Source organism: Chiloscyllium plagiosum, unplaced genomic scaffold (assembly GCF_037043375.1).
Source record: "Chiloscyllium plagiosum isolate Xiang-an unplaced genomic scaffold, Cpla_swu_hap1 HiC_scaffold_6, whole genome shotgun sequence".
NCBI classification, from domain to species: Eukaryota; Metazoa; Chordata; class Chondrichthyes; order Orectolobiformes; family Hemiscylliidae; genus Chiloscyllium; species Chiloscyllium plagiosum.
Window position 1 is genome coordinate 60,071,946 of NW_028270144.1, and position 21,877 is coordinate 60,093,822.

General features: G+C 40.2%; 1 protein-coding gene across 2 annotated transcripts in view; it reads right to left on the bottom strand.

Annotated features, from left to right (window-relative positions):
- Positions 1-325: 325 nt before the first annotated feature.
- Positions 326-21,877, bottom strand: part of LOC122550586 (beta-1,4-galactosyltransferase 3-like) — a 41,539-nt gene continuing 19,987 nt past the window's right edge. Inside the window, exons 3-6 of one of the 2 annotated variants that reach the window (XM_043691545.2) lie at positions 18,281-18,471; positions 8,055-8,177; positions 7,382-7,486; positions 326-3,612 (exon numbers count right to left, since the gene is read on the bottom strand). In XM_043691545.2, the coding sequence (XP_043547480.1) occupies positions 3,459-3,612; positions 7,382-7,486; positions 8,055-8,177; positions 18,281-18,471 (573 nt within the window). In that variant the 3' untranslated portion in view covers positions 326-3,458. The remainder of the gene's footprint in view (positions 3,613-7,381; positions 7,487-8,054; positions 8,178-18,280; positions 18,472-21,877) is intronic. The other variant, XM_043691546.2, reaches the window with a different exon arrangement.

The window sequence follows — 21,877 nt, forward strand, 5'->3', positions numbered from 1 at the left end:
TTTAAAAACTGTTGAGAGCTAATGCTTATCAACAATCATTTACACTGACCATTCTATGCATCTACAATTTTATTTAAAGTAATCCTTAATGTATTAAGTGTGCAAAATTAAAACAAATACAAGTTGTATTCACAGCCTTGCATATTTGCTCATGTGCTATGGAACGTTGTTGCCCTAATTTTATTACTCCTCTCCTTTTCAAATTCAATAATGAGTTCAATAAGTGATTTCACAAAACTTTGTGCATCCCTTTACTACATTACACCAGGAAATATCAAATTATGCACAGATAATTCTCATGACAGAAAATTGTGAAATTATTAATGGCACTTGTTTCCAAACTATTATCAAATTTAATACAACTTGCTATTATATACATACAAAAAAACATTTAGAAGGAGAACACCAAGTAATGATATTCACAAGGATAGGAATTACAAACTCAAACAACTGAACAACAGCATTCATGGTATAAGATAGTTTACAACTGGATCAGGCAATTGTTCTAATTAATAGGAGAGTTTTCATTACTTAGATCTAGTATAGTAAATAAAATAGAATTCTGTTCTTATGATAACGAAATCAGGGTCAGAATTTACAGCACCTCCCAAGTTTCTAAAATATGCATGTCACTGTATGAGACTTATTTTATTAACATTTCTTTTCAAAAGTGATTATCCTAATGTGATCTAACAGGGTAAGGCAGATAAAATTACGTACAGCACAATCTACAAAATCAAATTTTAGCATAAATTAAATCATATACAGTATAGGTTAAATATACTGGTATATGGGGGCAGCATTTCCTAACAAACTATTTTTAAACAAAGACAGGACTGCTCGAATCCAAAGAATTCAACACGCCCACAGCAAAATCTAAAATTGTTAAACCATAAAGAGCAGCATTAAGTTTAAAAAGTGTCATTCCTCTTTTTTTTTCACAACCATACAAAAAACAAAAGGGTACAGGTCAATTAGCACCCGATTAAAAAAAGCCCAGAATCTCCATTCAATTCCAAATTTGATTTTCCAGCATGTTTATTTTATTTGAAACATGGCATATGGTAAGAATGACATGCTTGGGAGGATCAAATGACTTTGGACCTACAGTTCTGACCTGCTTCAGAGATTTGTGGAAGCTAGGTTTTTGAATATATTCAAAGTTAAGATAGATGATTTTGTTTTATTTATAAGAGGTTTGAGTTGTGGTGACAGCCAGAAGACTGAATGACATCAGTCAAAAACTTAGTGAATGATGCAGCAGATTCAAAAAGCCAAAATGGTCTATTTCTGCTCCTATTTGTAGTTGTAGTATAATGTCCAACTATGTTGCTGCCCAATTGATAGAAATTGTTTGGTAATGGATTTGTTGACTAATCATTGCATCAAACACTTACCAAAGTAGGAAATGAGATGAGTGATGACATTTGAATCTGTGACTATATTGACAATCACCTCATCCCAAGCTCAAAAAACCCCACAAATTTCTGGGTATTCCCTATACTTAGTGAATAATGTATTCAGGTGAAGTATTTATAGAAAGGACAAATGACCATACTGTGGAAAGAACATTAAGACTTTCAAGGGTGCAGAGCTGAATAATACCATTGACAAAGGAGTTTATTGTCTGAAGAGACACTACAGGCACTGGAATTGTTTTGCTAAGAGCAGAGAAGGTTAGGGGAAATTTAAGATATGCAAAATTAAGGGTTTTAAATCAAATTGATGAAGAGATCAATAAACAGATAAGACAGATGTAAGACAGGGAAATGAGAATTACCTTCATTAGTTATGAAATGTTAGAGTGACTAGATTTAACACTTAAATGAAAGAAGTTGCAAGATTTTGGAGAAGATCAGTGAAGTGAAATTAATCATCCATTCCTCCAAATGGAAAGCATATGTACAATGAGTTTCTGCGTGCTATGTCTTTGCATGCTTCAAATCTCAGTGAACAGATAGGACTTTAGGTCCCTGTCGGGTGTGACGTGCTTGCAATTTCAAGTGATCAATTTTGCTGTTTGCCACTTTCACACAAAACCTGAAAGTGTTAGGAAATTTATACACAGAAATAAATAGTGGCATTAAAATACTTATTCTATGCAAAAGAATAAGTGCCTTAAGAAGCCAAAGCTGTCATGTTTCCCTCAATCAGGTATTATCTAATTAGCCTGTGCATAATAGGGTATGAACAAGGAAGTATTTGAATCTGTGATCAGCTCATTACAGAACATGAACCAAGTCATTTTGCTAGCAGAAACAGAGGTTTCACAAGGACAAAGAGCAGGGCAAAGATCAGAAGAACTACTGTCATTGAATTATCTTGGTACATCCTTTGAAAAGGTCAAGTAGACAACAACGCAGTTATGATGTGACAAGAAACAATCAAATAATTAAAACAATTCAAACAGGAAAAAAAAGGCATGAGGATGGGAAACCGAAGAATCTTGGGTAAGCAATATTGACCTCAGAGGCTACAAGTATTTACGCCCTGAAGAACCCAACTCAAATCAAAATAGTAACTCACGAATTTTCAAGTATAATCAAAATTGTATTCAGTGTATAAAGTTCTATTTAATAGCTCATGAGAAAGGAAATAGTAGAAACTACAAAATACATACTCAATAAACTTATGTAGAAGCATAAAGATATATTTAATAATAAATTGATAATTACATATGCAAACAATTGTGTCAGAGCTACCAATACTAAAAGATGGAATGAAACATCATAGAATAAGTTGCAGTGAATTAACTGACTATAAATGCCTCCACAGTACAATTGGATTATATATGTTGTTAAATGTACATGTTTTAGCATATCTGGTAAACTGAACAAATATACCTTGTATTTAGTGTGATAAAAATATTACACTAGTGAAAGTGTTTATTTCATTAGATTGCAATAAAATCTGAAATGTAGTCCTGATGCAATTCTTTTAATATATGCAATTAGGAAAATAACAGGACCACTAACAGCTTAATATTTGTGCATGGATTTATTATATTTATTAACTGCCTTAGTTCTTCATTTTGATTTACTAGATGTGACACAGTAAGTATTTATCAAGTTGACCATGCACATTGCCAATATCTACCAAGTTCTTTCTAATACAAATAACCTATTGAAAGGCCTCATTCCAAAATACCACAATCGAACATTTCAAGTTTCATGAATAGGCATAAATATATACAAAATATAAAATGACAATTGAAATCAAAAGAGGAGATTCTTCACTTACATTGTCCTACAGCACTGAAGGGCAAAAAATACTGAAAGTCATAATTTGGAAAGTTTTGTTGAACAGGAAAAGATAGCAGCAAATATCTCATATCCTTGCATTTTGATGGATTTCTTAATCTGAAGAAGTCTGTGGATTTTGTTTACACCCAATAACCACCAGCATTTGCCCTTTGAGGCATCTTGAATCATACTGACTTTTAAAGGGATGGGCATTTGTTATTTGATGTTTGACTGTACTTCTGCACTGTTTCCAAAGTCCACGGTGATGTTGGTGTACAGAGGAAGTTCTTCTTTATGAAGCAAATTGTACTCTATGGAATTCATCCCATCAAGTCGCCATGACCGGGCTACCTTTACCACCATGTCAAATCTGTGAAGTAATTACATTCTAGATTTACTAAGTGGTATACATTAATTGGAGACAAAAAAAAACCCAAAAATTCTAAAATGTGTTTAAGTTAGGTGTGGAAGTAAATACTGAGTAGAGTGACAGGATTTAACAAATAATTAAATGGAAATGCAAACTCAATCCAGATTTCTGTTAATTATATCACAATGATTTGGATGCGAGCATAAGAGGTACAGTTAGTAAGTTTGCAGATGACACCAAAATTGGAGGTGTCATGGACAGCGAAGGTGGTTACCTCAGAATCTTGACCAGATGGGCCAATGGGCTGAGAAGTGGCAGATGGAGTTTAATTCAGATAAATGCGAGGTGCTACATTTTGGGAAAGCAAATCTTAGCAGGACTTGTACACTTAATGGTAAGGTCCTAGGGAGTGTTCATAGCTCCTTGAAAGTGGAGTTACAGGTAGATAGGATAGTGAAGGCGGCATTTGGCATGCATTCTTTTATTAGTCAGTGTATTGAGTACAGGAGTTGGGAGGTCATGTTGCGGCTGTGCAGGACATTGGTTAGGCCACTGTTGGAATATTGCGTGCAATTCTGGTCTCCTTCCTATCGTAAAGATGTTTTGAAACTTGAAAGGATTCAGAAAAGATTTACAAGGATGTTTCCAGGTTTGGAGGATTTGAACTATAGGGAGAGGCTGAATAGACTGGGGCTGTTTTCCCTGGAGCATCGGAGGCCGAGGGATGACCTTAGAGGTTTACAAAATTATGAGGGGCATGGATAGGGTAAATAGGCAAAGTCTTTTCCCTGGGGTCAGGGAGTCCAGAACAAGAGGGCATAGGTTTAGGGTGCAAGGGGAAAGATATAAGAGACCCCTGCGGGGTAATCTTTTCACACAGGATGGTACGTATATGGAATGAGCTGCCAGAGGAAGTGATGGAGGCTGGTACAATTGCAACATTTAAGAGGCATTTGGATGGGTATATGAATAAGGAGGGTTTGGGGGGATATGGGCCAGGTGCTGGCAGGTGGGACTATCTGGTTGGCATGGACAGGTTGGACCGAAGGGTCTATTTCCATGCTGTACATCTCTATGACTCTAGTGGTGCTACATCATTAACCCTAAAGTTAATAATAGAACTACAAGCAGTCACTTATTAACCAGGAAGTAATGTATTTGGTTGGTGCATAATCCCTTGAAAACTAGATCCAAGCTTCTTTCCTAATGTGCTACAGACGTACAGTTTTGATTTCAAGATTTTAAAATTGACTTCAAACAGAAGTACCCACTTTGAATCCATCCAAAGAACTAACAAAGTCTCCATTTGCTTTCTGTTGCAGCGGCCCATGACTAAAATTGATAAAATGCCTGGGGCATTTTAAAAACTGATGGCCAAAAAGAATTGGCAGCTATGTACAGATGTTCATGTATAGATGTTCACAGTCAGACTTATGTTCTTCATACATAGAATTATTGGACAACAAAAAAATAAAAAAGGTCCCATGGGAGTTATGAAAGGGTCCTGGTGAGAAGAAACATTAGGAAATTTACTGGAGTTTCTCTAAACAAGCATTTCAAAACAAGCATTTTAGAGGGGCATTTTTTTTCCACCACAGAATTTTTATAGAATCCCGACAGTGTAGAAACAGGTCCTCCGGCCCATCAAGTACACACCGACCCTCCAAAACAGCCATCTCACCAAGACCCATTTCCCTATTACTCTATATTTATCCCTGACTAATCCACCATCCTACACATCACTAAACACCACGGGCAATTTAGCATGGCCAGTTCACCTAACATCTTTGGACTGTGGGAGGAAACTGGAGCACCCGGAGGAAACACACACAGACAGTGAGAATGTGCAAACTCCACACCAACAGTTACTGAGGCTGGAATCAAACCCGGGTCCCTGGTGCTTTGAGGCAGCAACACTAACCACTGAGCCACCATGCCACCCCAAAGGCCTTTTGAAAGGCCTAGTTTAGCCACAGTCATAAGTTTGTCATTCAGAAAAAAGGAAAAGTACGATCCCACAACAATCTAGATTCTTTGGGTAATTGTTATTACTTATGTTTAATGAGTGAGTATTGTGAAATGCAACCCACAAGCATCCATGCAGAGGTTTAGTTGAATATTTATGAGCAGCCAACCACACACTGTAGAAAGAGGGCCCCTCAATGGCAGGTAAGATGGAGCAACAAAAATGTTAATAGACAGCCTCAAAGAGCAAGAGGTTACAAAATACAGAGTGAAGATGTGGTTATGTCTCCTCGTTATTTCTCGAATCTAAACAAGTTTAATGATGTGGTAACGTTGTAAAGTGATTGAATTTCACCCTTGGTGGAATTTGAATAGATGATTTTTGTTCAAAGCAAATTAATAACAGAAAGTATTTAGAGCAGAAACAGTAAAGATTCATTCAAGAACTAATCGCAGGTTTAAAACTCTCATACAATGAGAATAGAGGGGGTTGTAATTGCAACTGCAAGTCAGAAGGACTGGGTGTTTGATCTCCGGCTGAAGTGAGAGAGGAGTTGGTCCCAATCAGCTATGTCACAGAATTGTAGTCACTTTATACTAGAATTGATTTTAAAGACTTCACAACAATGGGCAGAAATGAATGTCCTTCTTACTCTTCTGCAGGAAAGTTTGTAGAGAATTTGCAAGAGTCTTCAGGTGATAAGTGTTTAGGTTATTGGCAATTAACACAACAAACTGTCAGGTCCATTGTAAGATCCCCAAAGACAGATGGAGATATCTGGTAAATATCATGAGATTAGGAGAGGACTGAAGGTTCTCCATAGAGTTGTCCATCATTGATTATGTTTTTACTGGATCTGATGCATAGGTTGGGGCATATTGCTAACAATGACATCAATATTGCATGCAATTATCGAATGTGAAAGGTATAAAAATGCTGCATTCAGCTGGGAAAAGTTAGAGAGAGTGTCTTGACCTCTTCTCTAATCAGAGCTGTAATTAAGGCACAATTGTGCCTCAAGCCAAAGCCAGAGGTGCAGCAGTCTCTGGCCTCTCAGTGTGGTAAGAGAGCTCGAAATAAAGGTCACTTGCACTGCTTAACTTAGAACTAGAGACCCTTCTTTGATATTTCTCCCTACAATACTTGCCAGGAAATTTTAGAGAGATATACAAGAGTGTTAAAAGCTGGAAACTTGAGCATCAACTCTGGAGCATCAATGTGAAGGGCAAGATAACTGGGAGCATAATTTTCTTTGCTCCTCTGCTCATGACTAGAAGAAATTACCACCTCTAACCAGGTGCAAAATGCAACATAGTATAATAGCTTCTGCATAGATATGACAACATTACCAGTCTAAAATAGCTTAATCTATGCTACACTCATTATACTGTTTTTGCTTCTCTTCATCATCCCCTTTATCCTATCTTGGAATACTAGTTACTCCTACTACGCTTGTGTTTCTACTGGGAAGAAAAGGCAGGAACAGAGTACTGAGTTGGATGATCAGCCATGAATGGCAAAGCAGTTTCCAAGGGCTGAATGGCTTACTCCTTCTCTGTATTTTATGTTTTTATGCTCATACTCATTCATAGAGTACTTGACCCTTCCATCAAATGCTTAACTAAATAGTCTGTGAAAAATTAATTCTGTTTTTTTTTAACAAAAATGAAATAAGTCAGTGTTTTATACTCAATTAATATTTTAAATGCCAGTCACTGATGACAAAACTCCAGTTAACTTTCTTTAACACAAATATTATTATTATGAAGCTTAGTGTACAGATTAACATCACTCTGAAAGTACCTTTTCTCATTTTTTTCATTACCCACATCCAAGTTGTGAGATATCATTTTGTAATGTCCAAGGGAGAGGGGAGTTCGAATTATCTTCATTCCTGCTAAATAAATCCTAAATTAAAAGTTAAAAGAAATTAAAATCATATTAATACGAGTTCTTCAAAAGCTAACCAATCTTTACATAGTCTGCATAACTACTGATTATAAGAAGCCTTTAGATGAAATTATCCGTGACTTTTGCTTTTCACAAGTCTGGGAAATGAAAGCTTTACTGGCATCAAAGTTAAGTCACCGTTCCCAACAAATTTCACGTATCTCAGTTATTGATATGCATATATTGGTAAGTAAATCCTGAATCTGAAGATCAAAAGGTACATAAATGCCAAAAACAGCTCTGCGGAAAATCCATAAGCTAAACAAAATTCCAAAGAAAACAAACATGAAATATTACGACAGAAAGAACATCATATTCTAGTCCATGAAATCAAGAAAGAAGTGTTAACGTTGCTTGTGCATCAGTCTATAACTAGATCTGGGGTTTCATGAAACTATTTCATTAATCTTAAATCCAAATTCACGTTCTAATAACTGCAACAAAACTCTATTGAAATTTAGACCGCACAAAAAAATATATTGGTTTAACAACAATTATACGAATGAGCACAATGAACAAACCCTACCTAGCCGAGATGTCATCATCTTCTCCACCCCAACCCCAGTATGTGTTTGGGAAGCCATTAATCCTTAAGTACTGATCAGGAGTTAAGGCTGAAACACCACCAAAATACATTTTATACGGTAATCTAGAATTAAAAAAAAAAACTGCATCAACTTGAATAAGATTTAAACTTTAAGTTGAAAATTATGAAGGGTCACTGGACCCATAAACGTTGACCGATTTCTCTCCGTATATGCTGCCAGACCAGAGTTTCTCCGGCAACTTCTGTTTTTGTTTGAGATTTCCAGCATCCGCAGTTTTGTGTCTTTTGAATGTTTATTGTTTCTGTGATAAGGAGCAAGCTTTTCTAGTTTCCTAGTTTGATCAAACATGGAGCAATCTATTCATGAATACACTGCATATTTAAAAACTGAAAAGTGATTTAGTAATTTCATATCTAATTAATTTGCAATAGCACCATGCTAAAAGTGCTCACTGTGGTATTGTTGATGCCATTGGCAGTTTCAAGAGATGCATTATACACATGTAGCAATTGAAAATGGAAAAGGGCAGATTCAGTGAATACCAATAGAAATCAGTAACTAGGCACATGATCAGCCACAGTAGTTATTCAAATTTCCTTTGTGGGATTCTAATTTTTCACTGGATAAGTCTGTGAGAAGGTATTAGAAAAGTTTTAGCAGATCTTCCTTCATGTCTTTGGACTCCCACATTCTAAGCTTATCTGTGAAATTCATACAGAAACAGTGAGAACGGAGTTGTCTTGCATCCCAAATTTTTGCCTTCTCCAATTCCTTGCCACACAGACACTTAAAGGAAATATGAACATGTGTCCAGCTCAGTGTTTTTAGGAATGCAGTCTGTCCATTGGACATTTACTCCCATGTATTCCACTCCCCTAAAACCCTGGCCCATCCAGGGTCTATCAGAAAGTGAGGGCTGCAGATGCTGGAGATCAGAGCTGAAAATGTGTCACTGGAAAAGCGCAGCAGGTCAGGCAGCATCCAAGGAACAGGAGAATCGATGTTTCGGGCATAAGCCCTTCTTTAGGGTCTATCAGAGTCATGCAGCACGTAAACTGGCTCTTCGGTATAACCGGTCTATGCTGACCAATTTTCACAACTAAACTAGTCCCATTTGCCTGCATCTGGCCCATATCCTTCCAAAGTGGTTGGACCCAATATACCAACCACTACAGCGGACAGCTGAAACTGACAACCGGAAGTGGCACGGACAGACCACTATAAACACCGGAGGAAACATCAAAGAAGCGCTTCGCAAGAGGCTCCCAAGCACTGATGATGTCGCCTAGCCAGGGGACGAAACGTTTGCAACAAAAACTTCCAGCTCGGCGAACAGAACCACAACAACGAGCACCCGAGCTACAAATCTTCGCACAAACTTTGAAAAGGAAAACATACTCAATGCTTTTTTCACGATCCTATACTCTTACTTTCAAAAGGAACTAAGAACCTGCACTCCAAGGTCTCTTAGTTCAGCAACACTCCCCAGGACCTTACCATTAAGTGGGAGAAAGTGAGCACTGCACATGCTGGAGATCAGAGTCAAAGAGTGTGGTGTTGGAAAAGCACAGCCGGTCAGACAGTATCTGAGGAACAGGACAGTCAAAGTTTTGAGCATAAGCTCTTCATCAGGAACGAGGGGCTGGCCCAAGAGTGCAGAGTGATAAATGGGAGGGGGCTAGGAAAGGCAGAGAATGTGATAGGTAGATGAAGTTGCGAATGAAGGTGAAAGGTTGGAGGGAATGATGATGGGTGGAGCAGATAAGTTGGAAGGTAGATGGACAGGTAGAACAAGTCAAGAGGGTGGCGCCAAATTGGAAGGATGGATAAGGTCGAGCTATCCCTTCTACCCAATTCCTCCACCGCATCTGCTCCCAGGAGGACCAATTCCACCACGGAGCATATCAGATGGTCTCCTTCACAGAATGCAAATTCCCCTCCCACATGGTCAATGGTGCCCCCCAGCGCATCTCATCCACTTCCTGCAATTCTGCCCTCCAACTCCACCCCTCAACCGTAACAAGGAGGGAACACCCTTCCACCACACCAACCTCCAGATACATGGCAGTATCCTCCAACATTTCCAGCTACAAACAGACCCCATCACCAGATATATATTTCCCTCCCCAACCCTATCTGCATTCTGTAAAGACCATTCCCTCCGGGACTTCGTGGTTAGGTCCACACCCCCCACCAACTCGCCCTCCCCTCTAAGCACCTTCCCCGTTGCCCAAGATTTGCAAATCCGGCATTCATACTCCTCCTCCCACCCCACACACCTCTATCCAAGGCCTAAAAGGAGCGTCCCACATTAGACAGAAACTTACCTGCACTTCCACATATATCATCTATGGTATTTGTTGCCCCCTGATGTGGTCTCCTGTACACTGGTGAGACAGGAAACCTGCTCGCAGAATGCTTCAGAGAACAGGTCCAGGACAAAGGCACAAATCAACCCCACTGCCCCTTGGCCGAACAATAACTCCACCTCCTACTCAGTCATGGACATGCAGGTCCTGGCCTCCTCCACTGCCAAACTCTTACCACCTGACGCCTGGAGGAAGAATGCCTCATCTTCCTCCAACCACACGGTATCAATGTGGATTTCACCAGTTTCCTCATTTCTCCTCCCCCCACCTTATCCCACAACCAACCTTCCAACTCAGCACCACCCTCTTGAATAGTTCTATATGTCCATCTTCCATCCCAACTGTCCACTCCACCTTGCTCTCTGACCTATCACCTTCACCCCAACTTCATCTACCTATCACATTCACAGCTACCTTCCCCTCCGCCTGACCCCTCTTCTTTTTCTCTCTCAGCCCCTTTGTGCCACCCCCTCCATTCCTGATGAAGAACTCATGCTTGAAACATCGATTCTCCTGCACCTCGGATGCTGCCTGACTGGCTGTGCTTTTCCAGCACCACACTGATACCATCAAATGTGCAAGTCCTGCTTTGATTTGCTTTTCCAAAATGCAGCACCTCACATTTATCTAAATTTAACTCGTCTGGCACTCCTCAGCCCATTGGCCCATCTGATCAAGATCCAGTTGTACAGAGGTAACTTTCTTCACTATTCACTACACCTCCAATTTTGGTGTCACCTGCAAACTTATTAACTATACCTCTTATGCTCACATCCAACTCATTTATATAAAAAGAAAAGCGGTGGACTCAGCACCAATCCTTGTGGCACTCCGCTGGTCACAGGTCTCCAGCATGAAAAGCAACCCTTCGCCACCATCCTGTTTTCTACCTTTGAGCCAGTTCTGTATCCAAATGGCTAGTTCCACGAAACCTAACCTTGCTAACCAGTCTCCCATGAGGAAACTTGAAGGCCTGACTGAAGTCCACATAGATCATGTCTATCGCTCTGCCCTCAATCCTCTGTTACTTCTTCAAAAAACTCAATCAAGTTTGAGAGACAATTTCTCATGCACAAATCCATGCTGACTATCCCTAATCTGTGCCTGCCTTTTCAAAAACATGTACATTCTACCCCTCAGCATTCCCTCCAACAACTTGTCCACCATCGATGTCAAGTTCACCAGTCTATAGTTCCCTGTCTTTTCCTTACCACCTTTCTTAAATAGTGGCACATTAGCCAACCTCCATCACCTCACCTGTGACTATGTTACAAATATCTCAAAGGGCCCAGCAATGACTTCCCTAGCTTCCCAGAGTTCTAGGGTACACCTATTCTGGTCCTGGGGATTAATCTACTTTATGCGTCTCAAGACATCCAGCATCTCCTCCTTGAAAAGTGTCCATATTAGAAATGTCACCATCTATATCCCCACATTCTGTATCTTCCATGTTCTTCTCTACAGTAAATACTGATGCAAGATACTCGTTTAGTATCTCCCCCATCTCTTGCCGCTCCACACATAAGCTGCCTTGCTGATCTTTGAGGGATCCTATTCTCTCCTTAGTCACCCTTTTGTCCTTAATGTTTTTATAAAATCCCTTTGGATTCCCCTGAACCCTATTGGCCAAAGCTTTCTCATGTCCCCTTTTTGCCACCCTCATTTCCCTCTCACGTACACTGCTACTGCCTTTATATTCTTAGGATTCAAATCGATCTCTGCTGTCAATACCTGATATATGCTTCCTTTTTTTTTTTAAAAACCAAACCCTCAATTTCTCCAGTCATCCAGCATTTCCCTCACCTACCAGCCTTGCCTTTCACCTTAACAGGCATATACTGTATCTGGTCTCATTATTTCTGTTCTGAAGGCTTCCCTTTTTCCAGCCGTCCCTTTACCTGCAAACATCTGCCCCCAAACAGCTTTTGAAAGTTCTTGCCTGATACCATCAAGATTGGCCTTCCTCCAATGTAGAACTTCAACTTTTAGATCTGGTCTATCCTATGCCATCACTATGTTAAAACTAATAGAATTTTGGTCGCTGGCCCCAAAGTGCTCCCCCACTGACACCTCAGTCACCTGCTCTACCTTATTTCCCAAGAGCAAGTCAGTGTTTGCACTTTCTCTAGTAGATACATCGACATTTTTAAACTTTTCTTGTACACACTTCACTCCTCTCCTTCCCAAGCCCTTAACACAATGGCAGTCCCAGTCTATATTTGGAAAGTTAAAATCCCTGACTAGAACCAACCCACTATTCTTACAGATAAATGAAATCTCCTTACAAATTTGTTACTCAATTTCCTACTATTAGTGAGTTCTATAATACAATCCCAGTAAGGTGATCATCCCTTCCTTATTTTTCAGTTCCACCCAAATAACTTCCCTGGATGTATTTCCAGCAATATCTTCCCTAAGTACAGCAGTAATGCCGTTCCTTATCAAAAAGGCCCCCCATCCTACTCTCTTGGCCCACCTCCCCTTTCTGTCCTTCCTGTAGCATTTGTATCCTGGAACAGTCCTGTCCATCCCTGAGCCACGTTTCTGTAATTACTATGATATCCCAGTCCCATGTTCCTAACCATGCCCTGAGTTCATCTGCCTTCCCGGTTAGACCTCTTGCATTGAAATAAATGCAGTTTAATTTATCAGTCCAACCTTGCTCTCTGCTTTGTCTCTGCCTGCACTGACTATTTAACTCACTCCTTTTCTCAACTGTACCAGTCTTAAGTTGATCTCTTTCCTAATTATTTCCCTGGGTTCTATCCCCACCCACCTCACTAATTTAAATCCTAAGCAGCTCCAGCTAATCTCCCTGCCAGTATATTAGCCCCTTTCCAATTCAGGTGGAATCCCTCCTTCTTGGACAGGTCACTTCTACCCCAGAAGAGATTCCAATGATCCAAAAGTATGAATCCTTCTCCCTTGCACCAGCTCCTCTGCCACGCATTCACCTGCTCTATCCCATTCCTACCCTCACTAGCTCATAGCATTAGGGGTAATTCAGCTATTACTACGCTAGAGGACCTTTTTTTCCAATTCCTGCCTAACATTCTATATTCTCCCTTCAGAATTTTATTGCTTTCCCGTCCTTTGTCATTAGTTCCAGCGTGTACAAATGACCTCCTCTTGGTCCCCCTCCCCTTTGAGAACATTCTGTACCATCGGAGATTTCCTTGATCCTGGCACCAGACCATTCTGATTTTTCACTGCTGGCTGCAGAAAAATCTGTCTGTGCCACTGACTAGACCCCTATCACAATGCAATCGTTTGGAACCAGACATACCCCTCATTACAGTCTGGATACCAGAAACTTGGCTGTTCATGCTACATTCCCCTAAGAGTCCATCACCCCATACATTTTCCAAAACAGCATACTGTATGCAACGAGGATAGCCACAGAAGATTCCTGCAGTACCTGCCTACCCCTCCTACCTTTGCTGGAGTTAACCCATTTACCAGACTATATCAGCAGCTTTTGTCCTTCCGATAACTGCTATCCATTAAACTCTTGTAAATTCCTCTGTCTCTAACTGCCTCTCCAACCAATCCATGAAATCTGACAGGATTCACAACTAAAGTCACTTCCTGCAAACATAATATCCTTCTATGTTTCTGATGATGATGAAACTTGAAAGGGTTCAGAAAAGATTTACAAGGACGTTGCCAGGGTTGGAGGATTTGAGCTATAGGGAGAGGCTGAATAGGCTGGGGCTGTTTTCTCTGGAGCATCAGAGACTGAGGAGTGACCTTATAGAGGTTTATGAAATCGTGAAGGACATGGATAAGGTAAATAGATAAGGTCTTTTGCCTGGGGTGGGGAAATCAAAAACTAGAGGGCATACGGGCTTAGGGTGAGAGGGGAAAGATTTAAAAAGGGATCTAAGGGGCAACCTGTTCACACAGAGGGTGGTGCATGTATGCAATGAGCTGCCAGAAGTAGTGGTGGAGGCTGCACAATTACAACAATTAAAAATCATCAGGATGGGCACATGAAAAGGAATGGTTTAACAGAGATATGGGTCAAGTGCTGGCAAATGGGATGAGATTAGAATATCTGGTTGGCACGGACGAGTTAGGCCATAGGGTCTATTTCCATGCTGTACATCTCTATGACTAGGATATATAGTGTTCCAGATTTTCCTGGATGTGGGGAGGTCCAATAGGATGAGTTGGTGACAAATTAATCAAATGTGCAAGATGTTTCAAGGAAAGACTGCAAGAGTTTTAGATATATAAAAAAGGGCATAACAAAAAAAGTGCATTGGGTCACTGGAAAATGATGCTGGAAAAGTAGTAATGGGGAACAAAGAAATGGCTGAGGAACTGAAGAATTACTTTGCGTCAGTCTTCACAGTGAAGATGAATAATATCCCAAAAAGTTCAAGAGAGTCGGCGGGGAGAGATGAGTACTGTGGCCATCACCAAGGAGAAGATGCTAAAAAAAAAATCTAAGGTCTGAAAATGGGTAAATCACCCGGACCAGATGGGCACAATAGCTGAAGATATAGTGAAGGCTTTAGTAGTGACTTTTCAGGTATCACGAGAGATAGAGAGGGTCCCAAAGGACCAGGAGAAAAAAAAAAATCACTCATGTAAGTCCCTCCTGTTTAAAGGGAGCAAGACGACAGGAGATTATAGGCCCATTAACCTGACCTCAGTTGTTGGTAAGAGTTTGGAGTCCATTGTGAAGAATGAGAGGAAATGCATGGTAAAATAGGGCAAAATCAGCATGATTTCATTAAAGTGAGTTCATACCTGACAAATCTTAGAATTCATTGAGAAGACAATGAGCAGGTTAAAGCAGAACCAATGGATGTTATCTGGATTTCAAGAATGCCTTTGAAAAAAAGTGCCACACAGGTAGCTGCTTAGTTAAAAAAGGGCCCATGGTGTTAGAGGTAAGGTACTAACATGGAAAGAAGATTGGCTGTCTGGCAAAAGGCTGGGAGTGGGGATAAAAATGTGCTTCTTTGGATGGAAGCCAGTGATTACTGGCATTCTACAAGGGTCAGTGTTGGGATCAGGACTTTTCACTTGATACATTAATGATCTGGATGAAGGAATGGAGGGCATTCTGGCTAAGTTTGCAGATGACAAAGATAGGTGGAGGGGCAGGGAGACTGCAGTAAAATTCAGATAGCTTAGGAGAGAGGGCAAAGAAGTTGCAGATGAAATACAATGTGGGGAAGCGCGAGGTCAAACACTTTGATAGGAAGAAGAGAGGAATGGACTATTTTCTAAATGGGGACAAAATGCAGAAGGTCTGAAGTACAAACGGACTTAGGAGTTCTAGTCCAGGATTCTCTCTAGGTAAACTTGCAGGTTGAGTTTATAGTTATGAAGACAAATAGAAAAGTTGTCGCTCATTTCAAGAGGACTAGAATCTAAATGCAGTGGGTGGTGGAGGAGGTGGAGGGTTGTTTTTCAGACTGGAGGCCTGTGATCAGTGGAGTACCGCAAGGATCAGTGCTGGGTCCACTACTTTTCATCATTTATATAAATGATTCGGATGTGAGCATAAGAGTATAGTTAATAGGTTTGCAGATGACACCAAAGTTGGAGGTACAGTGGACAGTGAAGGTTACCTCAGTTACAACAGGACCTTGATCAGATAGACCAATGGGCTCAGAAGTGGCAGATGGATTTTAATTTAGATAAATGTGAGGTGCTGCATTTTGGGAAAGCAACCTTTAGCAGGACTTGTACACTTAATGGTAAGGTCCTAGGGAGTGTTGCTGAACAAAGAGACCTGGGAGTGCAGGTTCATAGTTCCTTGAAAGTGGAGTCGCAGGGAGATAGGATAGTGAAGGCGCCGTTTGGTATGCTTTCCTTTATTGGTCAGAGTATTGAGTACAGGAGTTGGGAGGTCATGTTGCGGCTGTACAGGACATTGGTTAGGCTACTGTTGGAATATTGCGTGCAATTCCGTTCTCCTTCCTATCAGAAAGATTTTGTGAAACTTGTAAAATCTTTTCTGAACCCTTTCAAGGATGTTGCCAGGGTTGGAGGATTTAAGCTACAGGGAGAGGTTAAACAGGCTGGGGCTGTTTTCTCTGGAGTGTTGGAGGCTGAGGGGTGACCTTATAGAGGTTTAGAGAATCATGAGGGGCATGGATCGGGTAAAAATATTTCCCTGGGGCGGAGGAGTCCAGAACGAGAGGGCATGGGTTTAGAACGCAAGGGGATAGATATAAAAGAGATTGAAGGAGCAACTTTTTCATGCAGAGGATGGTACGTGTATGGAATGAGCTGCCAGAGGAAGCGGTGGCGGCTAGTACAATTGCAACATTTAAGAGGCATTTGGATGGGTATATGAATAAGGAGGATTTGGAGGGATATGGGCCAAGTGCTGACAGGTGAGACTAGATTGGGTTTGGATATCTGGTTGGCATGGACGAGGCGGACCGAAGGATTGTTTCCATGCTGTACGTCTATATGACTCTATATATATGTATAATTCGAAGGCTTTAGAAGGCTCTGGTCAGACCACATTTAGAGTATTACGAGCAATTTTGGGCTCCACTTCTTAGGAAGGATGTATTGGCCCTGGAGCAGTTCCAGGGGACATTCACGAGGATAATTCCAGGAATCAAAGGCTTAACATTTGAGGAATGCTGAGGACTAAGACTATACTCAATGGAGTTTAAAAGGATTGGCGGGGGGCAAATTAAAACTCGGAGAATATTGAACAGCCTGGAAAGAGTGAGTGTGGACGTTGGGAAGATGTTTCCATTGGTGGGAGAGACGAGGACCAAAAGGCACAGCTTAAGAGTAAAAGGGAAGACCCTTTAGAATGGAGATAAAGAGAAACTTCTTTAGCCAGAGACAGTGATGAATATGTGGAATTCGTTGTTACAGAAAGCGGTGGAGGCCACATTGAGTATGGTTAAAACAAAATTTCTCGATTGCCAAAGTGATCAAAGGTTACAGGGAGAAAGTTGGAAAATGGGGTTAAAAAACCTAATCAGCCATGATGAGGTCATTGAATGGCAGAGTAGACTCAATGTTTAGATTAGAGAGTGGTGCTGGAAAAAGGCAGCAGGTCAGGCAGCATCCGAGGAGCAGGAAAACCGACATTTCGGGCAAAAAGCCCTTCATCAAGAACGTCTACTCCCAAGTCTTATGGCTTGGATTTCCAGTAACTATAGGCCAGTCAATTTAACAATGGTGGGTGCAGTTGCACAAGAAATAATCATGAAAACAAAACAGATACTTTGAGATATTAATGTGATACAATCCACATAGCTTCAGTCTAGAGCTACAAACTATAGTTTTGAGCCCCCTATCAGTTATCCATCTTCTAGACTAGTGTCATATCATTCCGACTGATGTGCAGCAGTCCAACTCAAAACACGAATGAAGGATTTCAGGCCCCAGACAAGGTGTCAGGTTTCCTGTTTAAGGTACAATATGATTCAGCACTCACTTTGAATAGGAGATTCATAAATATTGATAGGACAGATGGGAGATTTTTAGGAAGTTTTGTTCATGGGATGTAGGCATCACTGGCTAGGTCAGCATTTAATGCCTATCTCTTGTTGCCCTGCAGAAGGTGGTGGTGAGCTGTCATAGCTCATGCCATACACTAGTTACATAAATTTTCTTTCAGTAATTTGTCAGTAATTATAACATATTAATGAATGATGTCTGTAAAATCCATTCAATGAGTTCACAAATCAAATCACCTTCCCTTGCTAAATCCTTAAAGTCATTGGAACAATATTGAAAGCCGAAAGCATAATACTAACATTCAATTTAAGATAACAGTGTTCAATACAACAGAACATGCATACAAAACCACCAGAGAGGGGTAATCTTGCAATTTTCAGTACCTGTACTTGAATTTATTCATAGCACTCGATACATGCTTGGGGTATTTCTTATTGCAGATGTATAGATTGTAATCGTTCTCTGGAATAAGATCAACATCATGTAGAAACAGACAGTCCCAGTCTTCATCTTTTAATGCTTCTCTCACTCCGACATTAAGCAGCTTTGCCCGATTAAAGGTTCGATTTCCAGTCTGATGGAGAAGTAACTTTTATTATATTTAAACATATTTTATATAAAATATTGAAGTCCGTATCCATTTGATTCACAAGAATAACTCGTTATAAATTACTGGTACACAATGTGGAATACATAGAACTCAATAACTCAATAAAAAGCAAGTTAACTGAAATGCAAAATTTCATTAAAATCAAAACTCATGATATATTTCCCAGTTACGAAAAGTGAGGTTAAATTACTTTACGGTGACAATTTGATATTGTGACCACCTTTACAAAGATTGAAAGCAGCACCTCACAAATTAACTGTGTATTCAAAATAAGTTAGCTACTGGTTTTACTCTTCCCTTGTTAATTCAAAATTAAAAATGAAGCTGTCTATTTTGCTGTACCCTGTTCAAAAAATGAATTACCACAAAAAAATTATTTAATGCAACATCAATGTGAAACACGAGGCAAAACACTCATTCCCTTGCTTTTGTCAGTGCTGAAAACAACTGTGGAGTAGAAAAGTAGAGAACTTTAGGATTCTTAAAATTCAAAGTAAGTGTAACATCTCCAGTCTGGAATGCTTGGGATCAAGTCTTCTTTTGATATTGGAAAATTGATGATGGATTGATGTTACCTGCTTCACTTTAATAACACCTTCTTATCCACAAGGAAGGATCTAATTTTAAGTAATTCATCTAAGAGGTGTGACTGTCTGGTAAAACAATATCCCAGCAATTTCCTCCCTGATGGATTGTAGTATCTGCAATTGAGACAGCTCAGTAATTCAGTTGAAGATCTTTAAGCAGCCAATGTTTGCTGCAGATATGTTTTGCCATAGATTGCAGTGTCCACTAGCTCTCACACACTACAACTTCAACAAATCACTTGCGCAGCCACCTCTTTTCTATGTACTTAATTTGGAGGTTAACTATTTCTAAAGATTAATTGCCTAACTGTACTCTGCTCAATAATGTCTTCGGATTTAAATTGGTTGGCCAAAAGAGACATGAAGGAAATACCCACCAATCACAAACCTTCCTTCCTGTGACATCACAGTTTGACAGACAGGTAAAAACAGGTTGAAGCATTTCAGTCTCTGGTTTTTATCTCCGCTGCTGCTGGCCTTATCACACAGGTCCAATCTCCCAGTCTGATTCAATACTGCTGACTTGCTGCACACAGTCCTCCCAGTCACCTCCCATGTCGAAGCACTGATAGTTACAGGGTTAGTTTAACCAAGATGATAGAGTGAACAAATTCAGTGGTGGAGAAATCACAGACGGGAGATCATTTTTCTCATGCAGCAAGCTGTAAGAAAGACCCATGGGTACTCAAAATCTAAGGGATTGATAGTGGAACTAGAGTTACTGTAGGGAGCTAGTTATCTCAACTGGCTGAAGAGCAGAGAGATATCAACAGCACGAGTTCAATTTATGGCTGAAGTAGCCATAAAAGTACACTTACGAGAGCAGGTAGACCAGTAAGAGCGCTTGAGTAGAGAATATAAAAAGGAGGCGCTGTGGAATGGAGAGGATGAGCAGATTTCATATTTGAAATGCACATTAGGCTTATCATTTCTACTGCTGCAGGAAGCAGGCCTCAAAGTGCAGGCTACAGTTCAAAAACAATTAGGGGTATTTTACGGTCAGATGATGTCTGTTAGCCATTGCTGTCATGGAGCTCAAAAGCCAAACATTGCAGTTTACAAACTAATTGGGAAGCCTTGCATGGGGAAATAAAACCTTTTAAAAGTAAGATTTGGCAGAGTCTTTGTAGATTGTAACAAAAGAACTGGCACAAGCACAGTTGTCATAACATTCAAAGATGTGGTCAAGTGCTGTAAAATGAGATTAGTGTACACTCAGTATTTTTTGCTGGTTCAGACATGGGCTGAAGGGCCTATCCTGTACTGTATGATTCAATGACTACATGCATGCCAAATTGCAAAATCATATGATAAGTCAAGCCAGAACTAATTAATACTACCAATAATGGATGAGATCAAAGGTTTACCATGCTACCAGAGTCAGTTGTGAATGCTTGCAGCCAAACAGCTTAGCAAAGGATGGAACTCCTCAAAAAAAAACTCAATGTCAATACTAGGGGAAGGACAGAGCTAAAGAGGCAGATGAAAAATTTGCAAGTATCTTCAAAAAGTACTCAGGGGGCGATTCATTAATACCCAAAAGTGCAAGTTTTCACGCAACTCAATTTACTCCATGTCAAAAAAAAATTGCATAAGCTATGGGTTCCAATAACAATCCAATTGTGGTATTGAAGACTTACACACTAGAACTTGTTAAATGCCTAGCAAAAAGCTATTCACGTTTATCCAAAAAAAAAGAAAGCTACCCCAAGTATGACCTGCCTACAAAAAAGCAAAACAAATTCAATCCAGTTGCTTACTGCCCCAGTCTATTCTCAAATCAACAACAAAAAAAAAGACTAACGACATTTGATTGTGCTGTTAAGTGGCAATAATCCACGAACTGATTCTCAATTTGGATCGTCAGGGTAACAACTACAGATGTCATGCAGTTTTGATACAAACATGAAGAAAGTAAAAAAAAGGGAATTCGAAAGGTGACAAAGGCAGCAGACTGATGAGTCAAGCTTATCATAAAAGGGAAGATGGTTGTTGCTGTTGGATTCCCATCTTCTCAGCCTCATCATTTCTTTAGGATCGTGCAGTAGGCACAACCATCTTCAGTTGTTTCATCAATGGCCTTTTATCCACCACAGTGAGATTGTTTACTGATATAGTATTCAGAACCATACACATCTCCCAAGATAATGAAGCAGTCCACTCACAGGACAAAATGTTCAAGCTTTGCTGAAAAATTGCAGATAATATTCATGCCACACAAATGGCAACCAATTACCATTTCCAACAAGAGAATCCAAACATGTCTCACTGACATTCAAACAGTACCACTGTAGTATCTCCCAACATCAACTAACTTGGGACAGGTGAGTGCAGCTGAGAGTGAGGCAGGTAGCAAGATCCAGGAGGTAGAGTTGCAGGAGCCTCAGTCCTTGTTTGAGTGGTTCAAGAGTTTTGCTCCTAGGAAGGAACAGGGACTGCAGGAAGGATGAGCCAACTGACTGCAGCACTGTGGTGCAGACAGCCATTCAACTGGGGGGAGGGGAGAGAAAGAAAAAGAGAGACACACCATTGCCCTGTGGCCAGGATCGAGAGTTCCGAAGGTTGTGTTGACTACCTGGTGCTCTGGTTTGGAATAGCTCAACTGGGCTGCAGAGACATTTGCAGTGGGATGGTAAAGATCATCGTCCATGCAGGTACCAACAATAAATAAAACTATGGATTATGAACAGCTAGGAGCTAAATTACCAAGCAGAACTGAAAAGGTAATAAGGTTTGGACTACTATCTGAGCCAGGAGCTAATTGGCACAGATTAAGCAGGTAA